The 13866-nt window shown below is 40.5% G+C and overlaps 1 protein-coding gene across 10 annotated transcripts in view; it reads right to left on the bottom strand.

Annotated features, from left to right (window-relative positions):
- MAGI1 (membrane associated guanylate kinase, WW and PDZ domain containing 1) overlaps window positions 1–13866 on the bottom strand; it is a 1064730-nt gene that overhangs the window by 575749 nt on the left and 475115 nt on the right. For all 10 annotated transcript variants that reach the window (XM_085624690.1, XM_085624691.1, XM_085624696.1 and 7 more), the window contains exon 2: window positions 6111–6227. In XM_085624690.1, the coding sequence (XP_085480816.1) occupies window positions 6111–6227 (117 nt within the window). The remainder of the gene's footprint in view (window positions 1–6110; window positions 6228–13866) is intronic.

Here is a 13866-nt window from a genome sequence, read left to right as displayed (position 1 = left end):
ACCCCTTCAGCGCGGCGCGGATTTCCGCGCCGCGCTGAAGATTCCGTGCGCGGGCGGGGCCATGACGGAGCGGTTCCGTCATGCGCACAGCGCAACCAACGCACGTGACGGAACCGCTCCGTCACAAGCGTCGAAGGGGTTAAATGACCAACTTCTTTTCTGCTAATTTTTATAGGTTTAGGGACGTTTCGTAAGAAATACTGTTCTTGTATATTTTTCTCTTTAGAGTTATTGAACCTATTATTATTCAGAGATCTAGGCAAACGTGTACAGACTAATGGAGAATTATGTACTTGGAAGCATCAGTGCTTTCAATGGAAAAAAAAATAAATGCAGGCACTAACTAAATGTAACAGAAGGGGCGAAGCTAAGGGCGTGGCTTGGAGACAAGCAGTTAATTTGATATGTTCTTGGTGTGAAACGGTGCACAATTACGCAGCAACAGTTCTGCTATTTGTAGAGCATTCTTTTTGTCTATGTATTTGTTGTTAAATGCATATAATTGCACAAACATTGCAATGCACACACATTTTTATATTCACTAAATACCAGCGTATGCCCAGGACATTTGACAAACCATGGAAATATTTCTTGATTAAAATATTTTCCCTGATCTTTAAGGTGGAAATGTCCCTGGTTAGCTCAAAAAGGCACACAAACCCACACTCTCAGATATTCACCAAGTGGTATGCAAGCAAAATAAGCATACACAGATAAAAGCACAGATACTCACCCAATTATATGCGTTTCCACACAAGCCGGTACAGAAAAACGAAAGGAACAGAGGGCAGAAAGGCACGAAAAAGGAGTGGCACAGAGGGCAGAAGGGCACAAAAAAACGAGTGGAACAGAGGGCAGAAAGGCACAAAAAAAAAGAGGGAAACGAGTGGAACAGAGGACAGAAAGGCACAAAAAAAGAGTGGCGCAGAAGGGCACAAAAGACGAGAGGAGCAGAGGGCAGAAAGGCACAAAAAAAAAGAGGGAAACGAGTGGCACAGAGGGCAGAAAGGCACAAAAAAGAGTGGCGCAGAAGGGCACAAAAGACGAGAGGAGCAGAGGGCAGAAAGGCACACAAAAAACGAGTGGAACAGAGGGCAGAAGGGCACAAAAAACGAGTGGAACAGAGGGCAAAAGGGCACAAAAACGAGTGGAACAGAGGGCAGAAGGGCACAAAAACGAGAGGAGCAGAGGGCAGAAAGGAACAAAAAAAGAGGGAAAACGAGTGTAACAGAGGACAGAAAGGCACAAAAAGAGGGAAAACGAGTGGAACAGAGGGCAGAAAGGCACAAAAAACGAGGAAAAACGAGTGGCACAGAACAAGAGCGCACTGAAGCTGACGAGGAGGGAGTGGGAGGGGGGAGTGGGGGCGGGCGCAGTGGTGCGGGCCGCAGTTGTAAAAGGCAGGGAGAGGGTGAGATTGAGGAAGGGAAAGATAGGGATCAAAGGAAAAAACAAGGGGGTGGCAAATGGTGTGCACTTTGGTGTCCTCAGTGGCCCCGCGGCTCACTGAGGACATCAAAGCAAGTGATCAGGCAGTGCTTTTCAGGCTGCCAAATGGTGCGCGCGCCCAGGGCACATGCACTGTATTTGGATGCCTGAAAAGCACTGTTTGCACTTCCAAAACTCGCTTACTATAAGTCTCGCCAGAGCAGCGCTAAAGCGCTGTCTCAGACGAGACCTAAAAAGGGTGAGGTAGGTGTAATGATAAATAATCCTTACCACAAAGAAAGGTTTAGCATGTGGTTTATTTGAGAGATGTACAGGTTCAGCACCAACGGTTTACTCTCCAGCTCAGCTCTCCATCAAAATGTCCTTCAGCATCAGAACATTCTATGACATAGTAAAATTCCACTAAACAACATTCTTATCTAAATTACAACACTAGGTCATTCTGCAAATGTAGTGCCAGAGGTCCACAGTCAGCAAGTGTTTCCTGATGTTTGGTATGGTGATTAGGTGGGTGTGGTGCTGACTTTAGAGTTCTGCTATGTCTGTGTTACGGTGATTTTTTTTTTCCAAAATTGTTAAAAAAAGAATAAAAATTCAAAATGTTGTTGTGGATTTTGTTTTATGAGAAACTCAGACTTAGGGTCTTATTTAGACTTTACCAGCATGAGACATCCACCAAATATTACTGTCTTATGTATTTAGAGTGCCATTGACATCAATGCACTCCTAATACAGCAGGTAGGACATCCACCACTCTAAATGAGCTCATCAGTAATACAAACAAGCATTGGCATAGCCAATAGGTCTCGCCTGTGGGACCTTATAAGTGTTTAGCCATGCAACAGTTGCATAACTAAATACTTATAAGGTCCCAAAAGCGAGACCTATTGGCTATGCGAAAGTTAAAGTGATCGCAATCGTGATCACGATCAAACATCAAAGCGGCCGTGCGGCCGCAAAACTGAAAGTAATCGCGGTAAAGCGTGGAGCGCGCGCACATGCACTGTAGCTCTAGGCTGGCCTGCTAGCACTTTTTGGAGCCCTCTCAATAAGTCTCGCCAGACCAGCGCATGCGCTGGGTCAGGCGAGACCTAAAAATTTCATGGGATAAGTATGAGTCTTCAAATTCTACTCTTCTGCAGACCAACTGCCATTCAAAGAACACTGTGAAAGGTAGACATGATCCTTAGGGCAGAGAAGCACAAAAGCTGGTGTCGCTTATCACAAGACTTGCAAGGTGCCCAGATACATACACCTCATGTAGTCTAAATGGAAAATACTAAGGAAAGTACACCTTCTAGCCTTTGGGGGTATTCAGATGAAAGAAAATCCATCCAAGTATTCTAAGATGAACCCAACCAGTGTGTGACTGCAGAGTTCTGAGTAACTAAAAAAAGATCTATTTCAAGAATAACACCAGGGTTCTTAACTTTAGAAGCGACTTTGGTGGCTTAAGCTTTAATGTGTTATTACTTATCCAGGCCTTTTTGGCCTATAAGCAAGTGCAAAATAATTGTCAGGTGCTGAGGCTGTCTGGCCAACACCACTGTATGATATGGGTGGCTATAGAATAAGCTGTGTGCCAATATCCGTTGTACAAGTGACATATATCAAATATTGATTCAAGGCAAAGATTGATCAGTGGTTTCAGCGATGGTGGATGTTGAAGTGCTTTTAGAAAAAGAATATTTTAGGCTGTGGAGATGGCAAATTTGATTAAAGAGAGATCTTGAAAGTGATAGAGTTGAAGAAGTGTTCAAAGTTATTGTGTGAGGAGTGCCAAGGGATGAGATGAAGTGTACAATGTAAACAGAATGGCTCTTAAAAGGAAGGTTGAATGGCATGCGTCTTGTAAAGCAGGAGGTAGGAACATTCTGGAGTCCCTAAGTTAACTAAAATATTACAGGTTTCTATTAGGCCACACTGATCTGTCCAACAGTTAAAGTTACCCGTTTATAAGGCATCACTTAGCCTACAATCCTATACTCTAATTTGACAACAAATGAACACGGAGACCACAGCATGTTGTATACAGGAAGAATCATGTTTGAGTTTGCAGATATATGTAATGCGACAAAAATGTGTAGCCGAGGATATGTTTGTGGCTGATAGTGATAACATACATTGAAGAGTGGGCCATTTTACACTCAGGCTGGACTAAATGATGAAGGCCAGAAGGCACAATTTCTGATGCAACTGAAGCCAATGAAACACACACCCACAACTCAATGAGATATAGGTGGTATGCTTTATGGATGGAATAGCATAGGGAATAATTACCCTTATTTCAGGGATCACTTCTCCAGTCACAACATGGAGAACTGTGTAGGGTATGGTTTTCATTGCTTAAGAAATAAGGAATCCACTCTGGGTGCAGAGTGGGTGCCTTTTCTCTAGGTCACATGATTTAGAATCTCAAGATCGAATTGAAATAAGCGTTGGACATACTGTCAATGGCAGACTGCAGTAAGAGTTGAGCTCTGTCACTAAATGTGCCATGAAAGTGTTCAGGGGAGCAGGGAGATGTACCACATGCTGTGGACCAGCATAGTGGAGATGCATGCGAGTATGGCATAATATATAGTGATAGGAATGGCATATTACCTTCACAGGCACTAAACAGGGTGAGGTAGACTATTTTTATTGGTTTATCGAAAATGATCAAATTAAGTAACATTAAAAGATGATGGTAGTTTGGTAAAACATTTAATGATTTGGTGGTTAAACTAAGTGATGTCATGAGCTATCATCATGAGATAAATACATTGATGAGTGCTTGTTTCAAGGTATGCTGCATTTAATTTCTGGAAAGGTAAATAACAACTGCATTTGACACTAGCAATATACAATGAAGAAAAGTTATCTAAACTGTTATGGAGCGTGTGAGTGAAATTGTAAACTGATCTAAAAATATGATGCCCTTAAATAATAACCATCCAAGAGTTTGAATAGTTATAGGACACAGGTGTCAAGGGTCAGGGTCCGAACATACATAAATATTTGTGTTCTTATAAGGTTAGACTTAGGCTAAATCAAAGACACTGCTATGTTAATTTAAGAGTAATTAACCCCAATTCATAAAAAGGATAGATTTACAAGATTATATTTACAGAAGCACATGAAGTGGAACAACTTGAAAAAAGGCCTCTCTAATGCAAAGGAACTATTATCAGTAAGATATAGTAATTCAGTGTAACACTCTTGTTGGTTGGCAGAATTACTGTATCAGTAACTAATTCCATCAGGATTATGATGTCAGTAAGATATGCCATTGGACTTCTACTACATTTAAATAAGGCAAAAGATTTGCTGTGAAAAAGACAAAGAAAATGTACCAGATAAGAGATCTGCCAGAATCACTATGCCAGTAGCTACTGTTAATAGGCTATTATCAAGATAATAGTTGTTTTGCTATTAAAAAATTGCCATCACAATTACTGTTAGTACAGTATGAATATAGCTGTTACAATATATTTTATATTGATTATGATGCAATGAATGAGTATACTACTAGTGTAGATGTGCCTCAGAAATGCACTGCCACTGATCATACCCATCAGAACTCAAATGCCAGAAACTACAACAGAATTGCTGTGGCAATTACATACTTGGATCGCCAGAGGGGCTCTCTAGCTGTGTTTCTGAGATACTTTAAGCTACTTCTTCACCACACAAAATCAAGACTGTAAGGACAGTGGAGAAGATAAAAGATAGCTTGCCTTCCATAAGCTGGAAAGGTAGACATATGAGCTGGAAAGGCAAACATATGTCTTTCAAGGCCATTGAAATGTTAGATGGCTTGCTGTGCTGGTGATAAGAATTGAGTTGCTATAAGACTATGTAGAATCAGTGCAACAATTAATTGGTGTCCTAACACAGATCCAACACACATATATATTCACTAGTCTGGATACTGAAAAGTTCTGGCGCTCACACATCACACCTTGAAAAGTATCAAAAGGTTCACATTAGTAAATTCATAAACCAGTACAGTTGTCAAAAGTCAGCCACATTCTCATGTTGATTAAGGTCATTTGGTTGTGGTAGAAACACTAAGCAATATCAGGATATTTATAAGTTGCCCTTGAAAACATATGGAACTTTCTAAGTCTAATCATTGTGCTTGCATATCCATCAAAACAGTACACATAATATATTCTTTGAAATAGCTTGAGTTCTATACGGTTGAAATGAAACACAAAATTCCCCACAATATGGGTGAAAAACAATTGATTAACATGTAAAAATGGATCCTTGACCATGTAACCTACACTGATTATAAAGGTAGGGACTAAAATATAGCCTTATAGCCCGCTGCCAATGGCTGAACCGGTTGTTACAGGTCCAAGCTGCAGGAGAAGGCCTCTAACGAGGAGAGGGCATTTAACAACTGGTTTAGCCCGAGGCAGAGGGCTATAATGCTATTAGAACATTCCACATACTAAGAGCAGAATGTTCTAAATTAAAAAAGGAAAAACATGAAGACAAACATTGGCATGTTGGAACTCCGGGCTTATTCAAGCCATTATAAGCCCGGAGCTACTCCATTGTCTTCAATGGAGCTCTCAACATTTCAATGTTCTAATACGTGTTAGCATACTAAAGGTACAATTCTTGTAAGGTTGTTACTTGTTTTCAAGAATCAGAAGCAAATTACTTACAAGGCACAGCATGGCGATAAAGATTATCTCTAATAATCTGCTGCAGTTCGTGATCTGGGGATCCTTTCTGAAATCTTTGTTTCAGATAGTGTTTCAAGTCCTTGTTTAACCGGCTTCCTACAAAGAAAAATAATAATCTATTACTGCACAGTAAATCCAACAAGTGAGATTGCAAAGTTCGTTTTAATAAAGGCCTAAGTTGGCAAAGCACTGTAGCCATCGTTGTAAGATAATTAAGTAATAACAAACGGTGATTTGCTTTTAAATTGCATGGATTTGTAATTTTGACATTGTTAGCAAAATATTTATACATTTTTAAATAGTCATCAAGTATCTGGTCTTTTAAAGATGTTGCAATTATATGGTTTTCAAGGGATTCAGTCATAAAATTGGAAAACTATTTAAAGAGACTATTCTGTTTAAAAGGAGATCAGCACTGCAAAGACATTCATAATAATCATTTTTACACAGTAACTTTACTACTGCAGTTACTGCCAACTTTTATCGTTTGGGGCAATTGTGCTACGCATTTGTGTGTCCCATGGTTGCAGTATAATACCTACATGTATATATTAAATACAAGCCATCCCACTTGTTTAACAGTTTTACAGGTTACCCAGAATTCAGATCACTTACTACGGTGTGTGAGAAGTAGGCTCATGTACTTGCAGTGCTTAATTTGTAAAATATGAAGTGCCAGGGCTCTGACCAGGAGGCCACTGCAGCTTGCACCACTGATCACCCTTGTCATTGCTGCCAAAACAATTACCAACCATCTCTCTTGCATGTAAATGCGACAGATCAGATTATTCCAGGACCCCAGAGCTAAAGGAATCTCTGGGGAGGCAGGTATTAGTAATGTTTTAATGTATATTGTTTTCCTAAACAACTGTTATACTGCTCATCTCTAAATTACATCAGCAGCGCCACCTTGTGGCAGACTGCCCTAAGAGTGGTGTTGACAATTAGGTGCCGGTACCGAGCACCGGAAACCAATTAAGTGCCGGTGCTCAGCACTGGAAAGCACCGGCTCAAATTAAGCACTGTGTGCTTGCTTACTTCAGTACCAATGTCACATAATTAACAAAAGTTAAAACAGTGTGCAGGTTAAATATCCCTGACTACATTCAATATTCCCGGCATATGCACCCTGACAAGTAAATTCACAACAATGTTTCTGTGAGTAAATGAGTCTTGCTGTTGATTTATGTATGGCTTACTCCTGAACTTCCAATACTAATGAGACTACCTGAGGAAAATAAAATGTGAATCATACCCCTATCTTTTATTAACATGCTCATCTAGGACACAGGCTCACTGTTTGGTTCATATTTGATTTCTGGTCTTCTCTATTGCCACTTTGGACAGCACCTACAGAGAATCCGGCTGAACAATTCAGTCAAATTGCGTATTCCAACCTCATCCTGAGCTCTTTCTTCTAGACACATCATTCTTATTAAGTATACTTCAGATGTTAGTGCATATGATATATATGAATGGAAGGACAGCACAAGGTTGAAAGCCATTCCTTTTAAGTATGTGCTCTTGGCTGAATAAAACCGATTATCCACCAACAGTAGTATCATAATGTAATCCGTAAGATATTTATTATTTAAAATTGGCTGCGGTGGATTCTCCACAACAAGAAGCAAATCCAACAGCAAGAAGAGAGAACAGAGGAGTGGCCAACATTCAATTTCATACCACTGTCAAACAATAACCATATAATTGTGCCTCAATTTCAATAACTCTTCCAGTAGCTGATTCTATGGCATTAGAGCTGACCAGATGTTAGCATTAAAAGTAATTGTATTAATAATGCATTTAAATTATCTAAAATTGCCCTGTGTGTTTTTTTCCTACCACTGATTCCTATAGGTAATCAGTAGCAAAACCCTAGAAGATCAAGTAATTCAAACCTATCTTCGACCGATATCCATGTTGGACAGGGGTCACAGCTGAAGAATGTTAGTCTAAGCTTCCACCCCACACCTGGCTGGACTCTACTTTCAGCTTGGTTGCACAAATAAACATTTGCAGCACAACACAGTGCTCTGAAATCACTGAAATGGGATGCCCTGTGCATTTGAAAACTGCAAAATAATATAGAATGCTGCTCCTTGCTGCCGCGTTCTACAGGTGGAAATCGTGACCGTCACCATCAGTGGCGGCTCCTCCCCTAAGGCAGAGGAGCAGTGCCCCACTGGCAGCAAAAGAAAGGAAAAAATAAAATGATAATAACAGAATATTATTATCATTTTAATTTGTCCTTATGCTGCGGCAGCGTATGTGAGGGGGCGGGGCTGCAGAGCAGAGGAGGTGTGGTAGAACACTCCTGTGCACAATGACTGTTTGGTCGGCCCAACAGAGTCATGCAGACTTCCCTGCTCTCTATGCTGGCTGCATTACAGCCTGCATGGAGAACATGCCCACCCCTCCAGCCCATGGCTGAGTGTCGTGTCATGGCGCTCAGACCAATCACAACCCTGCATTGCAGCGTTGTGATTGGATTAGCGGTGGGAGCCTGGCTGCCTGCTTCCTGTTACGAGCTGAAGTCAGACACAGGCGAGTAGGAGAGAAGACACGGGACCCGGCGGCAAGGTATTATATATTCTTTTTATTTTTTTTATTCTTTTTATTAAACAATTATTTATTCTTTTTTAAATGCAGCCCCCCCCTTCCCCCCCCCCCCCCCCCCCCCGAACCAGAGAACAGTGCCAGCCACCCCTGGTCACCATGTATTCTGAGGATCTTCAAGTCCAGATGCTAAATATATGGATCTGTTTTCATGAAAATCACAACTTCATGCTCAATGTATATTCATCCACATATGATAAATGTGACTTTCGAGACAAATGATAAGGGACTTACTGAAAGTGCCTTCAACATTATGAATCTCTGACTCCATCAGACCCAGCTAAACCTACTCCTCATACAGCTGAATTAATCCTCTTACTGATAACTTTCAGAAGCAGCTTTCTTAACATGGGTACCATCTTGAGTGTTACATTTGTCTAATATTGCACAAGATAGTGTTATTTGTGAATCACAGCAATAACCTTTCAGTCTGGCTTCAGACCTACATTTTGATACATGTATTAAATATTTGTATTTAATGGAACAGTCTTTTATTCCCCCTAAAACATTCCCAAAATCTTCCTGAATTATCTGAATAATAAAAATGGCAGTGGACTTCTGTCTACCAGGGGTCTTATAACATGATGTTATTCAACCTATCAGTGATTGTAAGTCTGCTTTAAAAATGGAGGATGCAATTTGTTGCATCTGTCAGCATTTCAGGCTCAGTAGTCTTGAGGCAGCTGGGGCTATGTTTTTTACTTGAATATGATGTATAATATTTTGGCCCAAATCAGGTGTTCTGTCTTTATCCAATATTGCAGCCATTTTGCAGTCACCTGGCAACTGACACAGATGCTTGGAAAAGGAGATTCTTTAGAATATCAACTTAAACACCAACTTCTAGTGCAGACAAGGTATTCTGTTTAAGCACAAACTAACAGAGTAGTACAGCTTGGATAGAAACAAAACCCAGTCAATGATATGACAATCATCACTCAACTATGAGCTAATTTTCATTGCCTAGCAGTAATCCTTGCTAATGCTGGACAGTAGATTCTATTCCAATAGGTTGGCATGGGAGGTTTCTTTATTATTGTGCAACTGAGGGCCGCAAACATAGCAACCGTTGGCCAAAAAACATAACCATAAGACTGTTTTAATCATTTTTTAGGTCTGGCTTCAGCCAAGACCTTTTGATTTTACTAAAATTATATATACAATACACATACTTATGGGGGGTTTCAGACAGCACTATTAATCCATTGGTCTGTGGTTGTGTCCATTCACTACAACATGCAGGATGATTAGTGGGTAGCATGCAGGATGATTAGTGGGTAGCATGCAGGATGATTAGTGGGTGAGTCCAGTTTAGCCACTTGCTAACTTCAATATGTCTGACTGCGTTCTCTTTTTCACAAGGAGCACATCCACACACAAAGTAGTTCCCTTCAGAGTCAGGGACTACTAGGGAAATGTGTGCCTTTGAGATCAAAAAACATATTTTTGCTTTCAATCAATGCTGTTTCTTTATATGGACATGGGCCTGCAGCTCTCTAAATAATAACATTTTACAGAAACCATGACAAAACGAAATAAGCATTGACAAAACCAAAAGGCTGGCAGCTAATGCCAGGTCTGTTGGTCCGTCAATGTTTGTTTAGAAAATATTTAATTTTAGAAGAATGATATTGATGCAGCATAAAACCTGATCATTCTTTGCACAACATAAAAACTGGTTATGACAAAGAAAAAATTTACGAAGCGAAATGTGCACTTTGCACACATTTAAAGAAATAACATTGAGTTTAAGAGTAACTGAAGTGCCAGCCCCGTAAACGTGTGCTTGGATTTGTAAGAGTAAGAAAATCATAAACATAGTGTGCTTCACATGATTAACCCTAGACTTGATAAACTATATTAACGTTTTCCTTGGAACACAGCGTGAGGTTTGTCTTTATTGTTGCTGTACGGTGTTATTTGAGACGGAGTTGGTGTTGGTGATTTTCTTTTTCCACGGACCCTTGCCTTTGGACGAATAAGGACAAACCAGAACTTTTCCCCAATCACAGCCTCATTCCCCTGTGGCATAACCGATTCTATGCTTTTGCTCATGGACTTTCTTTGGGTTGACTTTAACTTATCCATGTGCTCATGCTTAGAGAACGTTTCTGGACTGTCTCTTTTGACTTGCTGGTGGAGAGAAACCACTAGCCTAGCTAACCTTTATGGACTTTTCTTTAAAATTCTTTGTCTTAATTGTCATGTTGTACGCTTTATAAACGTGAAGTTTAATGCTACGTGCTGCGACACTCATGGCAGAATTGCTTAAAATACTACTAGTTTGCATGGATTTCAGATCTTTAATACCATAACAATTATATCCTAAATTTGTCTGAGTCTTTGATTAATTGTGTTTAAATGTTCTTTCCACAGAGAATGTACCTTAAAAAGCTGATTTCTAATGCATAATAGGGCCAACCATACATTATTTTCAGAGCACCAGGTTCTTCTGCTATTATTCTGCGTGGCAACAGCAGAGCTACTGGTTTGTCCGATCCTGGTTAGATTGAACTTCTTCAGGAGGTCCGATCTTCCAGGTGTCACTTTCTAACTTTATAGCATGGCCCGGAGGGTGGTGTACTCACATTTGATCACTAATTTGTAGGTTGGCTAAAAAATGTTGGCCCTTTTTCGGTGGGCCGACAATATACTCTAATTCCTCACCCTTCAATGCGGCGACCAAGGTCCATCGGAGGACCAAAGCCTCTGATGATGTGACTTGATTTTGATTGGAGAGATAAAGATACATGAGATACATTTCTAGATCGTGGGCCGAGATAAGAGCTGCAACAATATGTATGAGGAGTTTGTAAAGACAGTGACCAAGGATCTTTTTCCAGTAATAGGATTAATTTTACTGATCAATAAATGCCTTTGTCTCTATTTTTGACTTGATATAATTCTGTTCTCACCGATCTGTTAAGGCAAATTCTTGCTTCAATAACTTTTTAATCCTGAGCAAAAAGGGTTGCGTCCCTATCTCTGCTATTGACTGATATTCCAGCCTATGTGTTTTTCTGACTGCGGACTTGATATTGAGTTGTCTGTCACGAGAAGAACTTTTGATACTCACACCACAGCTCTCTTTTTATGCACTTCAATGAATGAATGCCTGAATGACCGATACAACCTCACGTTTGGTGCTTTGCTGTTTTCTCATTCAGATTTCCAGACCTGCACCAAAGGATGCCATATGTATCTGCAATACATGGCCGTGTACGTCTGAAGTCAAGGCTATCACAGCATTTTACCCAGTAGGATGTTTTTATTAAACACATTAGGTATTAGCATGATTATTGCACCGTGGTATGCCGATCAGGGGCACTTCATTAAATAGCACAGCAAATCTGTGCATCTGAATGCCAATCTCGATGATTAAAGTGTGGCTTTATGCGCCTAGGTGCCCTTGTGTCTGTGGCTATCAAAACGTGGGGCACTTCGCCTGTGAGAGGGCACACAGGGACTCCTAAGTGGTGCTACGCTGTGAAAACACCAGAACTGAGTGTCTCAGCCGCTTAACAGAGTGTAGGTATTGGTTGAGCACATAATCGGTGGCGTAGGCAGAGGTGTAGGTGATGATATATGGTACAGTGAGGAAGTGTAGGTGGCACGTATGTGGGTGTGTGTGGTGTAAGATGCAAAGGCTGGAGTAGGCAATGTGGGTGTAGATAGTGTATGTGTAGATGTTGGTGGAAGGTTCTATTGCATGTAGGTTGTAGTGTTGAATTTACAGGGTGAAGGTGTTTGATGCCATATATATAGGGGGCATAAGTAGCTGTGCGGGAATAGAGTGACTTGAGTTTAGACTGCAGTGTAGTGTGTATGTTATAGGTAGTGAAGAGCAAGACTGTATTGTAGGGGTAGTGTAACGTGATGTAAAAGGCAGTGGTTGGTGGGGGTACAGTGAAGCTCTAGGCAGAATGTAATGCAGAAGTAAATACTGTTGTAGGGGGTAGATTATGGTACAGAGTTTGACTGGTGGTGTAGGAAAACTCGCAGTACTGCTCTTAGCACTCTCAATCCAAAAACTCCAGCGAATCACATGCGGCCAACAATAATGCTTTACAAAAGTAGGTTCGATGTGCAATGCATAAACCAGCCATACACTCACACAACAATGGATGTGTACTGTAACTTCCTTCTCCATAACTCTCTCCTTTAAGACACATTTAACTGTTTGCATCTAGTAGTACACCACTACGTCAAACTAAAAAAGTAAGTGTGATTTAGTAGAAGCTTAGCTCTATAGCTGAACAAACAGTCAAAATGTAACATCAGAGTCTGGAGACAAGAGTGTATGTTTGAATAAAGACTAAGAGTGTATGGAACAACTACTCGGGAATATAAATAGGGATAAAATAAAAATATTTAAGAAAAGCATGGCAAGGGGAGCAAATTTGTTTGTGGTATTACAATCAAATTACTTTCATATTTCACTACACTAATTCAACACTAATCCTTCATGGGTTCCGGAGTAGCATGCTACTCGTCGCAAAAATGCTTCGAAGCCTTGTCAGGGGTAGTAAGCGCTATATAAATGCAATTACAATACAATACAATAGACCTTGGACTAGGCAGGGCTGTCTTTATGAAAAGTCAGACCATCCACCTACTCTTCATGCATACTAGGAGACTGATCTACAACAGACAAGTTTGTTTAACAATATTCTTCATTTACAATTAACTTTTCCAAATACAATAAAAATGTTTTGGATTTAGAACTTGGTTTCCACTGAAAATAGAATGATTGTTAGAGGAAATGCTAAATCTGAAAGACATTCCGCCAGTGCATTTCCTCTCCCATAGATGTAGAGAGGCAGTGCTGCATATGAAGGTGAAACCACAGTTGGAATTTCCTCCACCATCCTCCACCCGTTGTGGAGAAAATAACTCAGGTGGAACGTGCTCCTGGTTTAGCATTTCTTCCAGAAATCTGAAGTTTTCTAGATACCACCCAACTCCATCTCATGCCCTAACTATCCACTTGTTCAGTATGTGCAACCTGAGAAACTACTTGCTGAATGTTGAACATTTGGGTCTCATTACCAGTTTCCCGGGTATAAGTGTAGGGATTACGGTGGGCAACAATCTCTGATTCCGGGCGGTATTCCCACAC

The sequence above is a fragment of the Triturus cristatus genome, chromosome 9 (genome assembly GCF_964204655.1).
Source record: "Triturus cristatus chromosome 9, aTriCri1.1, whole genome shotgun sequence".
NCBI lineage: Eukaryota > Metazoa > Chordata > Amphibia > Caudata > Salamandridae > Triturus > Triturus cristatus.
This window is presented reverse-complemented; position numbering and strand designations above follow the sequence as displayed.